We start from the raw sequence: 22,065 nt of genomic DNA, 5'->3' as shown, positions 1-22,065 counted from the left end.
TTTGTCTAAAAAAAATTAGAAAATTTTGGTTTTTTTAAAACCCCACCAAATTAATTATGATTGGGTTAATTTTTTTTATAAAAGGTTAAACATTTTAAAATTTTAATTAATGATAATTTGATTTAATTAATCATCGAGTTGGTCATTTAAACTCACTTAAATTAATTTGTGGCAATGTGTAAAACACACACTAACTATTAGATTTTATCACACTTAGTGAACAAAAATATTTTATATTAAAAATATATTTATAAAATTATTTTAACATTTATCAACAGTAACAAATCTTTATCACAGGGTTAAAATGTTGATAATTAATTATAATTACCATTAATTCTAAAAATTATCACAAAATTACCAGTAAGATAAAATAAAGGTCAAGTTATTTAAGTACATCTCTTCTTTTCCTTAGCCACATGAAATGTAAGCCGACGAATTCTATGCCTTCAGGCCTTTAGATGCAGTATCATAAATGTTGATGCAACATTAAAACCTGAATATGTCAAAATACCACCTTTAAGTTTAGACAAAATATACCTACCATTATTCTAATATATGTTCAAATAACATGTGGGATGTGCCTCACATTTATTAGACGCTTTGCAGGCACTTAAAAAGACGGATGACGATTTTCTCTATAAAAGGGACATCGCAACATGAAGACAAGTGATGTCGTGACAACGTAATGAAACCCTAAATGAACATGGTAGCGATGTCATGACGAGCATGCATGGGACGTCATGATGATTTCTCCAAGTTATGTAGCCATGTTTTAGACTTCAAGCAAGACTGATTCTCTTAGTCGAACTCTAATTATTCTAGAGATATTTTAGTATGATTAAAACTCTAATCTAAGCTTATTTAAAGGGGTCATTATATTTTGATATGTCAATCAACAAGGGCTTTAATTTCTTGGGAGCGACAAGATATAGTTTCGTGGTAACTATGGAGAGAATTTTGTTCATGAGTTAGGGTTTTGTTTTCAGGGTTTGGGTTTGTGTGTTTAGTACATTTATGTTTATTTTCTCCATACTGTACTCTTATTTGTTTACTCATTTAGTGAAAAACTGAAGTCTCCTTTGCTTGTGGTCTTATCCTCTCAAAAAGAATTTTCCACATTAATATTTGTGCATTTGATATTTTCTATTTTATTTTTTCGTTACTTATACAGATTGATCCCAACATAATCAAAACTCCAAGACTCATTATTTAAATCTAAATAAAGCCTCAAATTCCTTTTTAATGTTTCCAACTTTGTTATTGTGAAGTGTGACAGCCAAATGTTCTAAAACAATGGCTCAAGATGAATATTGATGTGGTGTTTGGATGCTCTAATTTTATACCAATTTGTTTGAATAAAACTAAGAAGCAATCAAACAAAACTTAGAAGAAAAGAAGAAGAAGAAAAGTTTGTAGAGTTCAACATAACTGAGCATTCAAATTCAAATTGGAAAGTGAAAATATTTTTAAAAAATTTGATAGTGTTGTTTTATTTTTGTTTTTGAAAAAGAAAAATATTAATTTTAAGTATGATGTTATAAAGTATAAAATTTAATGGGGATAGAAAAATAATTTCAATAAAAAATATTTTTCCAAAATTCAAAAGTTAAGTTTTGACTTTTTAATTGAGGTTAAAATATTAATTCAAAATCAAGATTTGATTTAAAAAATTATTTCTTTAAATTTTATATTAGGTTTGAGTTGAAAACGGTTTTTCTAACTTCAACTATGGTAAACAAAACCTATAAGCTAAAAAACTGTCACTGTACTTAAACATCTCTTTATTGTGGACCTGATTAAATTAGTCTATTTACGATTAAATGAACTAATTTAATCTTTGTATTTAAAAAAAATCAAGTAAGACTAAATCGGAATACAATTAATATTTACTGTTTAAAAATCATCATTTACTGTTTAATAGAGTTAATATTTTTAAAGTTTTTATGATTTTGTAAATAAAATCTTTTGTTTAGAATTAAATTGTATTGGAACAAATAATTTTCAAGCCACTTTTTATACAATAAATATTACCTATGTTATAATTTAGACTTATTTTATATTTTAAATAGTGTAAAGAAAAAATTGACATATTTAATAATAAATGAACTAACTTAATCCAATCCATGTAATACCAGACCTCCGAGTTAAAAAAACACGTGAGCGACAGTTTAATCCCTTGAACGTGGCATCATTTGGTATTTCAAGCTTCAATGTTTTGAGCCTTTAACTTGGGCCGAACTTGATTCTAAAATGGTCCTTCACAGTTGAGACCTTTCAATTTTGGACCTTTTGAAGCGTTTAGACTTTTCTGATTCAAACTTGGATTGGATTTTCATATTTGGACTTGGTTTGTTTTACTCTCCTTCAATACAATCAATTCCAATTTAAAGAAAAAAATATGATTTTCATTTTAATATATAATTTTAATTTTCAACTGAGTATAGGTATAATACATCTTATCATTGCACTCAACACTTACACTTAAACTGAGATCATTCTCGGCAAAAAACCAAAAGGAAATTAAAGTTAATTTAAACCAAACTTAATCAGATAGTTTTCAAAAATTTGGATTTAGTCCCTTAATTGAAAACAAAAATTAATTCTCAAATAGTAATAATGATTCCCTAACTTGGGTTCTTGATTTAACAGATCCTTATCACAAGTTTAAAGAAATTTTTTATGACGATATCCAAACAATGTATATTTTTACCTCTTCTTTTTCGATAGACACCTTTCTAACATATCTGAACTTAGGTCATTGTCATAAGTCATAATCGAACACATCTTGGTGGATTGTGGTCTATCTAATTGAAAGGGGATTGAACAAAAGATGGATATGTTCATTCTTAATCTTATGTACTTGCGGTGCTCTGCTCCTAGTTTATTATATATATGTAGGGATAAGAAAAACCAACAAAACTACTAATGAGACCAAGCAGCAGCCCAAGGTTACTCTTCCACATTAAAAAAAAAAAAAAAAAAAAACAAATCATCAAGTCCATATTATTCCCTAACATCAGATAAATCCAGATAAGGTTAAGCGCAATCTGAAATCAAGAAAATAGTTTCAATTCAGACAACAGGCACAGAGAAGAAAATCAATCAATCTTTGCGAAGATCCATGTATTCCCGGCGGATCCCATCAGCATTTATGACAACGATTTCAAGTTTGTCTCCCTGTTTGCTCATCACCAAAGAAAAAAAAAAGTTATGAAATTGATTCACATTATTAGCAACAATTCAAACAAGAGCAATAGGAAAACTAGTACAAGCCCTAGTGTCATTTATCATCAGCTGGTAGCAAATATGAGATTACCCATATCAGATACTCTCAACTCCGAGTAACAATCAGCATTTCGTGCAGACAACAGAATGCTTTCAAATTTTCTATAAATTAAATATGCCTCACACTAAATAACTCATACATGATGCCACCTAATTGCAAATCAAAAACACTATTCTCATCAAGGATCTAACTGAAATCTAGCCATTATAAGAAAGATAGCAATACAAGAAGACATAAGGAGATATAATAAATTAGAAGCAAACTTGGTTTGATAGACACTAATCAATATCTGCTGTTCCCAGAAATAAAAGACATCCATCTTTATATGAACTAAATAAAATATAACTCACGGTGTATATATCTCTTTCGGATGCCGAAGCAAAAACAGTTTTTACTAAATCAATAGCTTCAGCTTCTGCAAGTGGTGTAACAGCATCCTGAAACAAACAACAGTTTTGAGATTATATATATATATATATGGCATAAGCTAAATGAATCAGACATAAAATAATCAAAAGTAGGAGCAACCCGGGCAGGCAACAGAAGCGGGCTTGGAGATTTCAGTTGGTTATCCAAGAAAGGCATGATAAGTGTTGAACCAGATCCTTGAGAGCTGTATCCAACTTTCTCATAGGAACCAACAGCATCATATGTGAAGACACAACCCTTTCCTAATTGGTTTAACATGAGACTGTTCAATTCATATTCATATTAGAATGAAAGGCTTAAAACTAGCAACTAAGGCTCAAGGCAGATTACCTTCATTATCGAGACCACCCAAAACATTAAAAGAATAATAAGGAAAGAAGCGCTTGTAATAAAGGGTGTTGGACAGCAGTTGGGCCATTGCCGGGCAGCTCATTTGCTTGTTGTGCTGATGCTGATAAATCTGAATTTTGAGAAGCACCATCAAAATTATATATTTATTATATCAGCTGCAGTAGATGTTTACCAGTACTATTGATCATGATCTTGCCCTTAAATTTCTAATCTACATCAAAATCTAAAAAGAACACGTGTCTTTTGAAATTATTGTAGTACACTTGTTTAGGCAAAAAAGAAAGTGAAGCTAACATTCAAACTCAAAACAAATGTTCCATCATATTCCCCGAAAATTGAAAGCTTACCAAGTGCCTAGCTGCCAGATGCTTTTGTAAAGCCTTCACATCAGCTTGAAATCCTGAGGATGCCATAACACATTTATCTGCTCTGCAATGTAAAAGTAAAAGGCACTGATTAGAAATTGAAAAGAAGAAAGAAAGAAAAAAGCAGAAAAAAATTTCAAGTCAAGTTATTTCTATTAACACTTAAAATTCACCAACTAAAGTGCCATTGTTTAAATATCTACCATCCTCTTCCAAATATGGATACAGCAGATCATAGTCCATTCTTATCGTTTTCTTTACTAAACTATTTTGTCATGAAAACAAGTATCTTCCTTCCCTCTACAGTTCCATAGCAATAAAAATATCACTCAAATAGCCATCATCAAACATATGACCATCGCTAGCCGGAAAACAAGCGAGTTCTATACCCTTCCTTTAACTGTAAAATCAATTATAGCGCCCTTTCTTTTCAACCGTTGGAGGCAAAACTACCTTTAAACATCCCTTGAACAACAAACATTTTTAGCAAATTTCAAAAATTTCTTAGTTTCTAACCAAGAATCGGCCTTGTATTCAACGCAGCTAACCAGTGATTAAAAATTAAAACTTGACATTCCTGTTAATTAGGAGTTTAAAAATTCTTATGCAAGCAAAATAAATGTCTCTTTAAAAAAATAAATCATAGGCTATCACCTTCAGAATAAATTATTAGATACCTTCCACATCAATGTTCTATTACTTTCAGAAAATTTTCTAGTTAATTTTTCCATGTAAAAAACAATAGATTGCATTCAACAACTTACAATTTACAGATTTTTGAGTAGTCACGGGTGAGAATATTGTAACCCGTCGACATCCGAGTATCAGCAGCGATTACACAGTAATCGGCGCCGGCAACTGCAACGCAAGATCTGCAAATTACATCAAAAAAAGAAAAGCATAACACTAACATCAATAAACAACGAAACCGAAATGAAAAGAAGAAGAAGAAGAAGAAGCATGATTTTTAGGTTGAGAGGGAAAAAGAAAGTACCCTCCATTGTTGTCGTAAGGTGACCAGTTAGCTTGCTCCTTAGGCATGGTGAAAGAGTAAAGGTCGACCGAAGAGAAAATAAAGACTGCACAATTGGAGAGAACTTTTATTCCGCAGATATATTTTTGGCTTCGCGAACAAGAATTTTTTTTTTTCAAAAAAGAGCGTTTAGGGGTTTGGATCGGGTTTTAGGCCCATAGAGCCTAAACCCAAGCCATTTCGACCTGACACTATCATATTCGGACGTTTGTGAAAATGCTCAATAAAAGAAATTCAATTAAGAGGTAGTTCTTTTTGTCGGTTGAAAAATAGTTTTCAGAACAGCTTTTCAAAAGTGTGATACAAAAGTCTTGTGAAAAAGTATTGTTTATTAAATTTTAGTGTTGTTTATTGCTGTTTTTTTGGACATTATAATAGAGAATTTAAAATTAGTTAAGTAATATGATATTTAAATAATTTAATATAAAGATACATAAAGTATAAATTTTAAATACTTTTTAAGTAATATAAACTATTTGTAAAATTAATGATGTATAAAATATTTTAAAAACTTAACCATAATATTAAACTATTTAAATAATTTAATATAACGATAAATGAAATATTTAAATAATTTAATATAATGATACATAAATTATAATTTAATTTAATTTTTTATATACTTTTTTCTTCCAAACGCAAAAGCCAAAATCGCCAAAATCCCAGCTTTTGCGTTTAACTTTTCCACCGCAATTTTGACTCCAAAAGCCAATTGTACTTTTATTGCTTCTGTGGAAATATGCCTCGCATTTCTATCAAAACAGTGTGTGACATCGCAACGAGGGAAGACTCCTCGTCCCGACGAGTAGCCAACGTCACGACGAGAAGAAGACTTTCATCCCAATGACACGATCGTTCTTCGTCCTGGCGATGTAAAAGGCACATCACGACGTGACGACGTGTTCCTTAAGTTTCTCAATTTTCTTCTCTTAGTTAAACTTTCTTTTAGTTTTCCACTTAAACTCTGATTAACCTAGGGATATTCTAGTCATAAATATTATAAATTTCAACCTATAAATAGGTCTTAGTTACTATAAGTTTAAACAATATAGAAAATATACAGATTAAGATAATTATATGTTTTGAGTTTGAAGGGTTTTTTCAGGGTTTCGGGGTTTTTTTATTTTGATTCTCTCCATCTTTGTACTCGTTTTATATATTAGTGAAATCTCCTTTTACCCATGGTTTTTTTATCCTCTTTTGAGGATTTTTTCCACGTAAAATTTGTGTTCAACCTTTTCAGTTTCTTTGTTTATTTTACTTGTTCATTGCTTACATAGGTTTATCCCCAACAAACTTGTAACACCCAATTTTGGTGGGTCCTAAGTTCTAGTAAGTAGACTAGGAGTAATCTGTGAGATGAAACTCTATTAGCCCAATTGTTGTTCTTGGCATATAGAGCGCATAGTAGACGTTAGAATCTTATGTAAGGATTGAATTTAGAATGTGTTGAGTTGTAAGAAAAATAGATTGGTAAGAGTATTGAGGATTTTTGGTAAATTAGGTTATTGCCGAAAGTATTATACACCAAGTTCATTAAGTTACTGTGTTAGTTACGTTATAAACGATTTGGTTAGAAATTAATAGAATAGAAATTAATAGAATAGATGAACCAAGTGTATAAATTTATTGGATTTTCATTTAGGTTCTCTCTACAGTCGTAAACTATTTATAAAGGCAGTTTTGAAAGTTTGTGACACGTGTCAAGTTCCAATGGGGACTTAAGTTATATTTATAGATATTTAGACTAAAGAAAGGGAAAGTTTTTCTTATTCTTTCTTGAAAAGTGTCGCTATTTGAATCTTAAGGAACCAACAATATTTCTTTCTATTTAAGCTAGAGTTGTAGATTTGGATCTTTGTCAGTGGTTACTCTATGTTAAGGTAAGTATTACGACTCTTTATGTTAAAGTTATGAAAGAGTAAGGCTTAGGGTGGGTTTGGATGGGCGATTGAGTGCGGTGCGGTGCGTTTAGTTTACTTTTTGTCTCACGCTACAGTATCGCTACAGTATCTAATCTCACCGCCACCGCTATTTTTACACTAATCGTAGGTAAACGCACCGCCCATCCAAACTCACCTTTGAGTTTGGATGGGCGGTGCGTTTACCTCTGGTGAGGTTAAAAACAGCGGTGGCGGTGAGATTAGTTACTGTAGCGGTGAGATTGGATACTGTAGTAGTGAGATTAGAAACAATGGTGGAGTGTGTGTTTGGATTCAAACGCAGTTGTAGCGGTGAGGTGGGAATAAAAAATGACTATTAAGGACATCATGAATTGATATATAATAGAAGTTTTTTAAAATATTTTACTTTTTTAAAATTATTAAAATATGTGAATTTATAAATTCATTTAATAAAATATTAAAATGCACCTTCCAATATTTTATCATAAATATTTTAATGAATTATATAATCAATTTAAAATATTTATTAGATAAAATGATAATTATTTTTAAATTTTTATAGTTAAGTATTCTTTTATAACAATGATAAATATTATTTTCATAAATAGTAACATTATACTTGGATCAAATTTTGAAGTATCTAAACAGATGATTTTTAATAAAAAAATAGTAACATAAGACATAACAAGTTCCATTACTGGAAATTAGGTTATGATACAAAATGTTTTTACAAATATGGATTCATTAAACTAGTTGCAATGGTTTCCCTTAGCATCGCGATTTCAAGGTCAGTTTCACTGTTAGAAGAACTTGATTCACCTCTATCAAAATAGCCTGAAGAGACTAGCATGTCGGGTATATTCTCAAATTGTCGAAAATCCTCATCATTTGACCAAGCATGTCTTCGAATGTTATTATGCAAAACCATTATTGCAATAACTATTAAAACTTGCTTGTTGAATGAATAACTTGGAATATCTCTTAATATTGGCTATTTTTTTTCCACACTCCAAATGTTCGTTCAATCACAGAGCGTAACGAAGAATGGGCATGATTAAAGGTTTCTATTTTTCCAGATACTTTATGATTACCTCGATGAAAGTTAGGTAAATGATATCGTTCCCCCTATATGGACCTAGAAAACCTGCCATTTGTGGATATTCTGAATCCACAAGATAATATTTTCCCACAAAAAAGTAAAACATAATATCAAGTTTAAAAATAAATTAAAAATTTTAATATTTTTTATGTAAAGATTAATTAAAAAATTAAAGTTCAACCTGGTGGAGGGTGTGGAAACTTTAACTCTTGTTTTCTAAGTGCTTGCAAAAAAATTCTACTATCATGTGTTGTTCCTTCCCAACCAGGAAATGAAAAAATAAAGCACATGTTGAAGTCACAAACTGCCATAATATTTTGAGTTGGTTCACCTTTCTGTCCGATATAAGGTATTTGACAAGAAGGCGAAATGCATGTTTTATGTGTGTTCCATCTATGGCCCCAATACAATCCTTTAAAATAAATACAAGTAATGAGATAAAAGTTAGAAATAATTTATATTTTAAAAATATAAAGATTGTGTAAATTTTACCGTAAAGTGAGACCAATATCTTGTATCATGTCGAATATGGTTCGGTACTTCCTCGAATTGACCTTCAGTGGGTTTAATCGTGTCTATTCCCATTCGAGCAAATATATGCAACATATCAGTAAAAATTCGACTAACAGTTTCCCCAGATCATTGAAATCGCTCTGTTGCATTTGAATTTGATTCTCTATTTCTAAGAATGTACAATGATAATGCTAACTTCTCCATCGTCGATACTTTCCCATGCTTTAAGCCATAATTTGTTTGCAAATTAACCAAGGGTTCCATAGGGCAAATCTATCCTTTTATTATTATTATTATTTAACTAATTTTATTTATTCTCATTTTTATTTCTAATTTGTGTTTCTCTTGTGTCTAGATCCGGGGTTCCGCATCAGTTGGTATCAGTTTCAGGCCATTCGGTGTTATTTTTAAAGCTAAAATCAAATCTGAAATAAGTCAAAATGCCAAAAACACTTTTCATCGGTTTCGTCGATTTTTTTTTTGAAATTTGTGTTTTTTCTCCTCTTATTCTTTAAAAAATAGAAAAAAAGCAAAAAGCGCAAAAAAAGAAGAAGCAAAAAGCGCAAAAAAAAAGTTTCCTACCTTTCATATGTAGGTTTCTTCTTTTCCTATTATTGTTATTATTTTTATTTTTATTTTTCCCAAAATTGAATTTTTTTCCTTCTTCTTTTCTTGACTCAAGTATAATTAAAGCTTCAATTTTTGAAAATCTTAAGACACCAAACATTTCCGATTTTTGTTTTTTTAATTTGGGTAGAGTTTTCTTAAGTTTTCTTCTTATTAAAGCTTCTCTTTGACTCTAGAGTTAGGGATCGTTGCAGGTCTACGTTTTTTTGTGTCTCTTACACTTTCTAACACTTTATTTTTTCTTGTGTTAGCAGATATTAAAGGCACGCACAATTCCTTCATCCGTGTAGCCTCCATTACAAATTGCCTCGTCAAGTTTATTGGCCTCTTAGAGCAATTAGGGTCTTCGTTGTTTCTTTGAAGTTTGCACCTCCATTATTTGATCTTGATTAACCCTCTCCAAACATATTTACAAGTTTTGAATCATTCAGAGAGTTATTCTTTTGAGAGCTAACAAGTGAGGTTATTATTATTTTTTCTTTCTTGTTCCTGTTTGTTTGATCTTTCACAGATACCATGCCGCTCACTAGATCCCAAACTAGTAAAAATGAAGAGGATGAGCAAAAAAGAGAGAACGATCCTTTGGTTGAGTTGTTACAAAAAGAGATGAAAAAGTTGCAAACTTAATTCGAACATCGCATGACCCAGATGTTAAAAGAGCAAAGGGAGTATCTTGATGCAAAACTTACAACTCAAGAGAGTTACATTGCCGATAATTATAAGAAGTTGAACGAAGCCTTTATAAGCCGATCAAATTCGCGCGATCGAACTTTTAAACGAAGGGAGGACCATGTTTTTGATGATGACTTTGAGTCCAAGTATGTACCTAGAGAAAGGTTGGAACGAAACAATGACGCCCCCAAACCCAAATTTCCTTCTTTCTCAGGGAAGAATGATCCTGATGCTTACCTTGATTGGGAGGAAAAGATGGAAGCAGTCTTTGCTTGTTACAACTACTCTGATGAGAAAAAGGTAACATACGTTGTCACTGAGTTCATTGATTATGCACTAACATGGTGGAATCAATTATGTAAAAGCAGGATTCTTTATAGAGAGCAACCTGTTACTACTTGGGTTGAAATGAAGCGTATCTTGCGAAAACGGTTTGTTCCACCATACTATTATCGAGAACTCCATCAAAGACTCCAACATCTTGTTCAAGGAGATAGATCTGTGGATGACTACTACAAAGAGATGGAGACTATTCAGATTAGAGCCAATCTTGTTGAAGAGGCTGAGGTGACTATGGCTAGATTCCTTGTCGGCCTAAAGCCTAAGATTGCAAATCGAGTTGAGTTACAACACTACATAGATGTTGAAGAGATGCTTCAAACCGCACTCACCATTGAAAAGCAATTACGAAAGAAAGGGACAACGAGGGGTGCTAGTTCAGTTTCTAATCTTGCTTAGAGAGGAAATTGACAAAAACAAGATGATAGATTATGAAATGGGAGAGATGCACGGTTCAAGCCAAATGAGCCTAGAACTTACTCTAAAGATAGAGTTATGCCTAATTCATTTAAAGGTTCTACTTCTACTAATCGAGCTCTATCTTCTTCTTCTACTTCTCCTAGTGCCATTAAGCAGCCAAAAGATATTACTTGTTTCAAATGCCAAGGAAGGGGTCACTATGCTCGAGAATGCCCTAATAAAAAGTCATTGGTGATTCTAGAAGATGGCGAGGTTGATTTTGAGTCTGATAACGAAGATGAGATGCCTCTTTTGGAAGATGCTGATGATGTGCATACTCATGATGAGTATGAAGAATACTTGGAGTATGGTGAGAAAGCACTTGTTGCTCGAAGGGCTTTAAATGTCCAGTTTAAAGGGGAAGGGCGCGAACAAAGAGATAACATTTTCCATACGAGATGTTTGATTGGTGGACAACCTAGTTCATTGATCATCGATAGTGGAAGTTGCACCAATATGATGAGTTCTTCCCTTGTTGAGAAACTTGGCCTACTTTGTGTGAAGCATCCAAGGCCATATCGCTTGCAATGGCTGAATGATAGTGGGGAGGTAAAAGTATCTAAACAATGCTTAGTTTCATTTTCCATTGGTAGATACACTGATAAAGTTTTGTGTGATGTTGTTCCAATGCAAGCTGAGCACATATTACTTGGACGGCCATGGCAGTTTGATCGACGAGTAAATCATGATGGTTTCCTTAACCAATATACCTTTGTATTCCTCGGAAAGAAGTTTACTTTGGCTCCACTTCCTCCTCAAGAAGTCTACAATGATCAACTCAAACTTGCTAGTGAGATGGGTAAGGGAAGTGAGGTAAAGTCATTAAAAAAGGCTGAGAGTAAATAGGCCCTTAGTGTTAAAAGCTAACTTAAAGGCCCAGCATTGGTAAGTGATTGCACACACAAGTCACGAGATGAGAGAGTGAGTTTATTCGCTAGGTTTCGAGATATCAAATTTGCTCTTTGTACAAAACAAACATTTGTAATTATTAGGTTTAGAGAAAAATTTGTTTTGACTAACCCTAATACACATTTGCCTAGTTGTTTTGTTGATCTTTTGCAGGATTTTGAGGATGTATTTCCTTCTGAAATGCCTAAGGGATTACCTCCTTTACGAGGGATTGAACATTAAATTGAATTTGTGCCTAGTTCGAGTATTCTGAATAGACTAGTCTATCAAAGCAATCCTGAAGAAACTAAGGAGTTGCAAAGGCAAGTTGAAGATCTCTTAGAGAAAGGGTTGATTTGTGAGAGTCTAAGCCCTTGTGCGGTCCCTGTACTTCTCGTCCCCAAAAAAGATGGTTCTTAGAGAATGTGTGTTGATTGTCATGCTGTCAACAAGATTACGGTAAAGTATCGATATCTAATTCCTCGATTAGATGATATGTTGGATGAGCTTAATGGTGCATGCATTTTCTCTAAAATTGACTTAAAAAGTGGTTACCATCAAATAAGAATGAAACAAGGTGATGAATGGAAAACTGCTTTTAAGACTAAGTATGACCTGTATGAGTGGTTAGTAATGACATTTGGCTTAACTAATGCTCCTAACACATTCATGAGATTAATGAACCACATACTTAGACCTTTTTTAGGAAATTTTTTTGTTGTGTATTTTGATGACATACTGATTTATAGCAAAACTTTGAATGATCATGTTGGGCATGTTAAATTAGTATTGGATGTGTTAAGGCATGAACGACTCTTTGCTAATCTTGAAAAATGCACCTTTTGTATGGATAATCTTGTTTTTTTGGGTTTTGTGATACGTTATACAGGAATCTATGTGGATAAGGAGAAGGTAAAGGCAATTAAAGAGTGGCCTATCCCTAAAACTATTTCTGAGGTAAGGTCTTTCCTTGGGTTAGCCGGTTTCTACCGCAGGTTTGTTCGTAACTTTTCCACAATTGCTTCACCTTTAACTGCACTTATTAAAAAGGATGTATCTTTTCATTGGACAGATAAGCAAGAATTAGCATTTAATGAACTTAAAGATAAATTGTGTAATGCTCTTATTCTTGTTTTACCTAATTTTGAAAAGACCTTTGAGATTGAATGTGATGCTTCTGGTGTAGGTATAGGTGTCGTCCTCATGCAAGATAGTAAACCACTAGCCTACTTTAGTGAGAAACTTGGTGGAGTACATTTGAACTATTCGACCTATGATAAAGAGTTGTATGCCTTGGTAAGGGCACTAGAAGTTTGGCAACATTACCTTTTACCAAAGGAGTTTGTGATTCACACTGACCATGAATCACTTAAGCACTTAAAAGGACAAGGTAAGTTGAACAAGCGACATGGGAGGTGGGTTGAATTCATTGAATCTTTTCCTTATGTTATAAGGTATAAGAAAGGTAAAGATAATATTGTGGCTAATGCTCTATCAAGGAGGAACACTTTACTTAGTACTTTGCATACGAAGTTATTAGGTTTTGAGTATCTCAAAGATTTATATGCCACTGATTCTGATTTTGTAAGCATTTATGATGCATGTGAACATGGTGCATTTCACAAATTTTATAAGCACGATGGCTATCTTTTTCGAAATAATAGACTATGCTTACCAAAGTGTTCAATGCGAGAATTGTTGGTTCGAGAGGCTCATAGTGGTGGTCTTATGGGTCATTTTGGAGTCACTAAGACTTATGATGTTTTACATGAGCATTTTTATTGGCCTAACAAGCGAAAACTTGTTGAGAAAATTTTCTCTACTTGCATTACTTGTAAACAAGCTAAATCCACTGTGATGCCTCATGGTCTATATACTCCTCTTCTTGTTCCTAGTTCACCTTGGACTGACATTTCAATGGATTTTGTAATAGGTTTACCAAGGACAAAGCGTGGACGAGATAGCATCTTTGTGGTTGTGGATCGATTTTCTAAAATGGCTCATTTCATTCCATGCCATAAGACTGATGATGCAACCCATGTTGCCGATCTATTTTTCCGTGAAGTTGTGAGATTATATGGAATCCCAAGGACTATCGTTTCCGATAGAGATGCAAAATTTCTTAGTCACTTTTGGAAGGTGTTATGGGGTAAGTTAGGTACTAAACTACTTTACTCTACTACATGCCACCCTCAAACTGATGGTCAAACAGAGGTGGTAAATCGAGTTTTGGGATCTTTGCTTAGAGCCATAATAGGTAAGAATGTTAAATCTTGAGAAGAATGGATACCCTATGTTGAGTTTGCTTATAATCGTTCTGTTCATTCTTCTACAGGTTTTACTCCTTTTGAGATTGTATATGGCTTTAATCCACTTACTGTTTTAGATTTGCTTCCTTTACCTTTGAATGAGATTGCTAATTTAGATGGTGAAAGGAAAGCTGATTTAGTGAAAGAGATCTATGAGAAGGCTCGTAAAGCCATTGAGAAAAAGAATGAGTCCAATGCACATCGAGCTAATAAAGGGTGAAAGCAAGTCTTATTTGAACCTAGAGATTAGGTATGGGTGCATATGAGGAAGGAACGATTTCCTTCTAAGAGAAAGAATAAACTTGATGCACAAGGAGATGGACCATTCCAAGTACTCGAGAAAATAAATGACAATGCTTATCGCATCGATCTTCCTAGTGAGTATAGTGTTAGTGCTACTTTCAATGTTTCTGATCTTTTTCCTTTTGAATTTGATGTAGGTTCAGATTCGAGGATGAATCTTCTTGAAGAGGGGGAGAATGATACGAGCCAAAGAGGTGACACTCAAGGGGTTGTTTTTCCTTGTGGTTCAATCACTCGAAGCAAGGCACGACAATTAAAATCAAAGATGAATGCTTTTGTCCAAGACTTTGTTGCTACAAATTTAAGTCATCATGTTCGTGACGTTGACAAATACGGGAATGCAATTCATTGGACCAATCTTGGAATAGTGAAAGCCCATAAATTGGTGGATTAATCTTTTATGTATATTATTATTATTATTTACTTAATTTTCATTGGCTGGGACACATCACTTATGAGCTAAGTAATTTTATTGGTTAGGTTATTATTTATTTTATTTTCTTAGATAATTTTAAAGAGTTTTATTAGGATTCAATTACTCTTGAAAGAGTTTTATTAGGATTCAATTACTCTTGTAATTTGCCTATAAATAGGCTTGCTTTCTACACATTGGGAGGGGACATATAAAAAAGAGAGTATTTATTTTCTTCTAAATTTGTGTGAGGCAAATTTTTGAGAGTAGAGTGATTCTTCTCTTGCTATTTAGTTTGGAGTTTGTTACTTTCGAGGGTATTTCGGAGTTACAAATATTCAAATTTCTTTCCCGTTTATCGGTGTTTCTAGAGGTTCTTCTTCTAGGGGTTTCGTAGAGAGCCGCTCAATCATTGGCGTTTTTGGTTGCAAGTTAACCAAGGGTTCCATAGGGCAAATCTATCCTTTTATTATTATTATTATTTAACTAATTTTATTTATTCTCGTTTTTATTTCTAATTTGTGTTCCTCTTGTGTCTAGATCTGGGGTTCCGCATCAAAGCTTTAAGTTATAAATTTTTTGAGTTTAGATGTTTAGGTAATTTCATTGTGTATGACTTAAAATTATAGTTAGTAATAATATTACTAAATAGTGTGTAAAACATGCTAAATGATAGGTCCAAAGATCAAAAGATAAAATGTTGGTGCCTATAGGATAAGGTAAGTATATCATTTAGAACCAGACTACTCAAAAGAAAAGCAATAACAATAACAACAATAGTAGCAGTGAGTGACAGTAAACCATCTCACCCTGAAGGAAGAACAACACTTTTTAATCTACCATCTAATGTTGCAAACAATCTGCACAAAGCCGTTGCCTCCAATTAGGTAAAAATATCCATCCTTTTGCTTTTAACAAAAATTTTAACTTCAAGGAAAAACTATTTTAAAGAATAAATATACCTTGCATCACTATACAGATTACTATCTGAGAGTGCACTAATTAATGTAGACTTCCCTTGTTAATTTAGAAAAAGGGTAAATGTTGAGCATGAGAAAATAGAGGGAAAAAACACAAGATATCCTTAACTTGTTATTTGATTGAAGAAACAGAATATCCTAAGCTCCCACAACTAAGAAAAAAGCAAAAAAGATGGGAGAAACCAGCAAGAATGAGGGAGAAACCAGCAAGAACGAGGGAGAAACCAGCAAGAACGAGGGGAGAAATGGTTGTTTTGTTTCCAAATCTGAAAACAAATAAGATTGGGAAAGAAATTAGTTTAACATCTAAGGATAAAATGGTAAAATAATAAATTGAAGTATGGGTATTTTTGTCTGCTAAAAATACCTACTGCCCCAGTTAGAGTTGATTGAAGCTTTAGCACCAGTGAAGATAAGGCTATCTAGTGCAGCAGGTTTGTCTCACTGTGCTGGAAACCAAGACATCAAAACAACTATTGAATTCACTGTGGTGCAGTGAGATTGAAAATCAAGGCAAAAAATTCCAACGCACTGTATTGCAAATGAACAGTAAAATGAAGAAATAAGGTTTTGTATGAGGTTTATCTATGTTTGAGACGATGATAAGCAGTATGCGAATGAGTTTTAATGGTGTTCTTATGCCTTGTAAGCAGTGATTGCTACTGTTCTCGTGCTGGATGTTTGGATCTAGAGCTTTAAATTGCAATAGGTGAGAATCAGGTGAGTTTTGTACTGGCTTATACACATATATTGTTCATATTGTGACTCTTTGTAAATTGTTTTTCATAAATGTTTTGTATTGTTTTGTAACACTCGAGATTTAGACTCGATGAATCGGGTCCGGTCAAGGGAGTCACAAAATTGGTATCAGAGCTTGATTCAATTTTTACATTTAACCCATTCAGAGATGGCAGTGACAATGTTCAATATTGAAAAGTTCGACGAAATTGCAAATTTCAGTTTGTGGCAAGTTCGGATGACAACAGCACTGATTCAAAATGGTCTAAACAAGGTCATTACAGGGAAGAAGTCTCCGGATATGAATCATTCAGAATGGGAAGAGCTTGATGAAAATGATTTATCTGCTATTCAGTTATGCCTCACGAATAATGTGTTCCAGGAGGTTCTGATGGAGAAAACAACGTCTGCGTTATAGAGGAAACTAGAAGTCTTATATATGGAGGAAACTTGATAACAAGTTAGGCCTAAATAAGAAGTCAGACGGGAAAGCTTCAGTCCTTGTTGCAAGGGGCAAACAACAATCTAGAAAGTTAGATCGAAGCAGGTCTAGGGCAAGATCAAAATCCAAAAATTGAGACAAACAATGTGGCTATTGCAAGAAGATGAGCCACATTAAAGAAGAATGTTACAAACTTTAGAATAAGAATAAAAGGGTGGTCGAAAACAATGAGAAAGGTCAGCAGAAAGCAGAACTTGCTAATGCTAGTGTAACCGAAGAAAGAGATGATGATTTCTAGTTGGTGTCGAAAGCTTCAAAATTACTTCCAAATAGATCTTAGATTCTATAACACCCCAAAATAGAGCCTAAAAGTTTTAGGGGTATCTTAGGAATTTTAGCCTTAGAGTGTTCGGAATTTTGCGGCAGGGTAATATTTTCGATTATGGTTTTTGGAAAATCAAGTCAATTTTTTTTAAAATATTTTAGAAAATTTTAATTTTAGAAAAAATATTGATTTGTAATAGAGACAAAATTGTGAGCCATACCAATTTTAAAATTAAACCTAAAAATCAACCCTACCTACAGTTTTCACGTTACTTCTTCTCTTTTGCTTATTAGTGTCACCCCGTGCTCTCCCAACCTCTCATCCTTGATTTTCTTTGGTAAATCTAACTCTTTTGATTTCCATCATTCCCTAAATATTAAGCCTTCATAAATCTTCAAGAAAACATCCTAAAACTCCATAGAATCCATCATCTTCTTCGATGTGAGTTTTCTGGGTATTCGATAAAATCTTTGTTTTTCTTCCATCAAAGGTAATCATTCATCTACCCATTAGTTCTTAATGTTAATTAGTCTTTAAAACTGAATTATTAGCCATTAAATCGTATGTTTTGATTAAAAGCCGAAAATAGAGTCGTTAATGGTAAATTTTGGGATTTTAAGCAAAAATGTAGTTTCAAAGTGTTTTTCAATTATTTTTGACATGATTAAGAGGTTTCTAAAAATTTTTTGAAGTTTCGATAAAAATTTCTTGAGTTTTCATGAGTTTTCAGAAAATAACCATAAAACATGTCGAAAAAGTCTATACCATCAATTGAGTATTTTAGTATAGTTTAAAGGTTGGGAACTAGTCATATGTGAATTATAAGATGAACAGAATTGGTTTTAGGTGAAAAGACTGCATATAGACCGAGATATTTGAATTTTAAGCTTTTTATGTTAAAGGTTTCGATTACATGAGAACTTAGTTTAGGCTTATATTTTTGATTGCTTGTGGTGAGTCCTTGGCTGATTTTTTATTTTATTATTGTGTGAATTTATTGTGTTAAAGCTTCAAATTCGCTAGGACCATCTATGAGTTAGGAAAGGCTAGTTGAGCTTTTGACTTCTTTACGAAAGCGTATTGGTGAGTGTTTGGAATTGTTGCTCATAGACATGAGTCTTGTGTTATTTGAGAATTTAGTGGTAGCCTAAACCTCTACTCTAAATTCCGAGTATAAATTTTCTTATATCTATGTTTACCTTGTGATTTATGATCTTATGTAATTATAAAAATGTATATAGTGATGAGATGCTATGCCAGGTGATATGTGGTTATGATATCTATTGTGAAAAGTACAATCGTATACATGATATAAATATGTAAAATGACAGTGACAGAGTTTTGGTTAAAATACAAATATGCAGTGATAGTGCATGGGTAATCGGTAAGCGATATGTGTTTGGTTTCGAATATTTTGGCCTTGTGATCTTGAAACCATTGGCTATAGTTGGCATGCAATAGGATTGTGGTTACTCACCTATATGTACAGTGATTGTGGGTGTTGAGGCCCTGAGACATGTTGGATGGGTAAGGAAATGTAAGTTAAGCTTCATTCAACGGGACATGTGAGGGGAAATAAGAAGAGTGTTAGTTATATGTTTTACTTATGGGATATGTTCGACTCTCTGAGTCATTCGGTGTGGTTGGAGATTCATGTATCTGATATGTGGTGATAGTGCCTACTGTATCTGATGTAGTTTCATAGTGTTTTCAATTATTTTTGACATGATTAAGATGTTTCTAAACATTTTTTGAAGTTTCGATAAAAATTTCTTGAGTTTTCATGAGTTTTCAGAAAATAGCCATAAAACATGTCGAAAATGTCTATACCATGAATTGAGTATTTTAGTATAGTTTAAAGGTTGGGAACTAGTCGTATGTGAATTATAAGATGAACAGAATTGGTTTTAGGCGAAAAGACTGCTTATAGACCGAGATATTTGAATTTAAAGCTTTTTATGTTAAAGGTTTCGATTACATGAGAACTTAGTTTAGGCTTATATTTTTGATTGCTTGTGGTGAGTCCTTGGCTGATTTATTATTATTATTGTGTGAATTTATTGTGTTAAAGCTTCAAATTCGCTAGGACCATCTATGAGTTATAAAAGGCTAGTTGAGCTTTTGACTTCTTTACGAAAGCGTTTTGGTGAGTGTTTGGAATTGTTGCTCATAGACATGAGTCTTGTGTTATTTGAGAATTTAGTGGTAGCCTAAAACCCTACTCTAAATTCTGAGTATAAATTTTCTCATATCTATGTTTACCTTGTGATTTATGAGCTTATGTAATTATAAAAATGTATATAGTGATGAGATGCTATGCCAGGTGATATGTGGTTATGATATCTATTGTGAAAAGTACAATCGTATACATGATATAAATATGTGAAATGACAGTGACAGAGTTTTGCTTAAAATGCAAATATGTAGTGATAGTGCATGGGTAATCGGTAAGCAATATGTGTTTGGTTCCGAATATTTTGGCCTTGTGATATTGAAACCATTGGATATAGTTGGCATGCAATAGGATTGTGGTTACTCACCTATATGTATAGTGATTTTGGGTGTTGAGGCCCTGAGACATGTTGGAGGGGTAAGGAAATGTGAGTTAAGCTTCATTCAACGGGACATGTGAGGGGAAATAAGGAAAGTGTTAGTTATATGCTTTACTTGTGGGATATGTTCGACTCTATGAGTCATTTGGTGTGGTTGGAGATTGATGTATCTGATGTGTGGTAATAGTGCCCACTTTATCTTTCATACCTCAAGAGCCAATTTATCATTATACGTGATTGCGTGAAATATGATACATGATTAATGGAATATGTGTTATGTGGTATTGTAAACTCTAAATTATATAGGTTTTTTCTAGTAGGTTTTACCATATTTTTACTTAAAAATAATACTAATCCCGAGTATTTGTTAATTAATTAAGTGAATTTTGCTTATATTCCGACAATGGACATGAATTTATAAAATATGCAAATTTGTGTTTTATTATATTAATTTTTTGGATAAATTAAATTATTTCATGTTATTTATTAATGTGCTATATTTAATTATGCAGTTGGACCATGAAGTTGATTTAATAAAGAGCTTATAATAATTTTTGCATGGACATGAGAAATTCTACTTTACTTGGATGGCAAAACCATGCAAATTGGGTCATGAAGATGTTGCTTTGACCTAGTGAAAAATGGTGCTACATGGTGGACAAGATTGACTATTAAATGGGTCACAAAACAGTCAAAACAAGGAGAAGAGAAGCCTAATTCCGTAAGGATATTTGGCCAGCCAAAAATTAGCTTTTGGGATAATTATTTAGAGGTCCCTACACTTGGAAAATCATTTAAAATCAGCACACTAAATTTGTTCAAGAAACCATCCACCCTTTACATGATTCAAACATGATTTTATTATTGAATCAAGCAACCAACTCACCCTCCTTTCCACATATTATGGTCGGCCAAAGGTGGGAGAAATCTAAAGGATCTTTGATGTCATGTTTAGTAAACTCTTCCACCAACCTCAAGTATAAATACCCACTTCCATATCACATTTCAGGCATCCCTCATTCATCCTTCATTTAACATTTCTCTTCCATTCTCTCATTCCTTCTCTTCATTCCCATGCATAGCACCCCATATTTCCTTTCTTTTTTAGCCAGTAAAACTTTAATAAGATCATCTCTTGGCCGACCATGTAATAGCCCAATTTTGGTTCTAGTCGGAACAGTGGTTTCGGGACCACAAATCCGACGAGGAAAAATGTAATGGCCTGAATTTTCAAAGATGTCAGAACGGTGATTCGAGATCACTAAATTTGACAAATGAGTAGAAAATATTATTAATTTAGTGAGTATAAGTTAAATGTGAAGTTAGGAAAAATTTTTAAATAGTGAATAGTGTACTAGAAATAAATATTAAAATAATTAGAATCAAAAACGAGGTTTATAAATATTTATGGAGTGTTAAAAAGTTAGTATTAAAGTTTCGTCAAGAAATTTTAAAGTTCCGATAATTAATTGAACAAAAAGGACTAAATTGTAACAAATGCAAAATTATAGGAAATGATTAAATAGCTTAAACGATAAAAGGAAGAGGACTTAAAAGGAAAATAGACCCAAGGTCTATTTGGGCTGGACGGAAAAGGCATGAAATCAGCAAGAAAGTCAGGAGAATTAAGGGTAAAATTGGAATATTGCAAAATTTGCTTAATAAAGTTAGGACCAAAGTGGAATTATCTAGATTTCTCTTCATTTTTCTGCATTCTCATCAGCTAAAACACCATAGAAGGGTTTCTTCAATCTGTTTCTTCATATTTTTACTGCAGGTAAGTTCAATTCTTGATTATTTCTTGAAATTTTTGTGTTTTTGGGACTTTTACAACTAGGCCCACTTGTTGAATTCATTAGTTTTTGATTCTATGAAAGAATTTGAAAGTTTCTATGAATACATGCTGGAAGTATATGATTATTTAGCATGGAATTAGAGCTTTAAATTGTTCATATGCTGATTTTATTGAAAGAATTGAATAGAAAGTGAATGTTTGGGACCTAATAGTAAAAGAGTTTGAAGATAGAGTTATATGTGGA

The 22,065-nt window shown here is 32.8% G+C and overlaps 1 protein-coding gene across 1 annotated transcript; it reads right to left on the bottom strand.

Annotated features, from left to right (window-relative positions):
* Positions 1-2,981: 2,981 nt before the first annotated feature.
* LOC107954580 (proteasome subunit beta type-1) lies at positions 2,982-5,660 on the bottom strand. Its single transcript, XM_016890178.2, has 7 exons — positions 5,426-5,660; positions 5,196-5,303; positions 4,414-4,495; positions 4,046-4,175; positions 3,815-3,957; positions 3,637-3,723; positions 2,982-3,177 (listed from the first exon to the last, which is right to left on the bottom strand). The coding sequence occupies exons 1-7, from the start codon at positions 5,470-5,472 to the stop codon at positions 3,103-3,105; spliced, it is 672 nt and encodes a 223-aa protein (XP_016745667.1). The 5' UTR covers positions 5,473-5,660; the 3' UTR covers positions 2,982-3,102.
* Positions 5,661-22,065: the final 16,405 nt, after the last annotated feature.

This window comes from Gossypium hirsutum, chromosome D07 (assembly GCF_007990345.1).
Source record: "Gossypium hirsutum isolate 1008001.06 chromosome D07, Gossypium_hirsutum_v2.1, whole genome shotgun sequence".
Lineage (NCBI taxonomy): Eukaryota > Viridiplantae > Streptophyta > Magnoliopsida > Malvales > Malvaceae > Gossypium > Gossypium hirsutum.
The sequence above is the reverse complement of the archived record's forward strand: the minus strand, read 5'-3'. Positions and strand labels throughout refer to the sequence as shown.

Excerpts from the sequence above, each read along its gene's own strand:
- LOC107954580 (XM_016890178.2), bottom strand. The coding sequence starts at position 5,472 with ATGCCTAAGGAGCAAGCTAACTGGTCACCTTACGACAACAATGGAGG. Across the intron at positions 4,176-4,413 it reads ATCTGGCAGCTAGGCACTTG|ATTTATCAGCATCAGCACAA; the intron begins GTAAGCTTTCAA and ends CTCAAAATTCAG. Across the intron at positions 3,724-3,814 it reads CGCTTCTGTTGCCTGCCCGG|GATGCTGTTACACCACTTGC; the intron begins GTTGCTCCTACT and ends TGTTTGTTTCAG.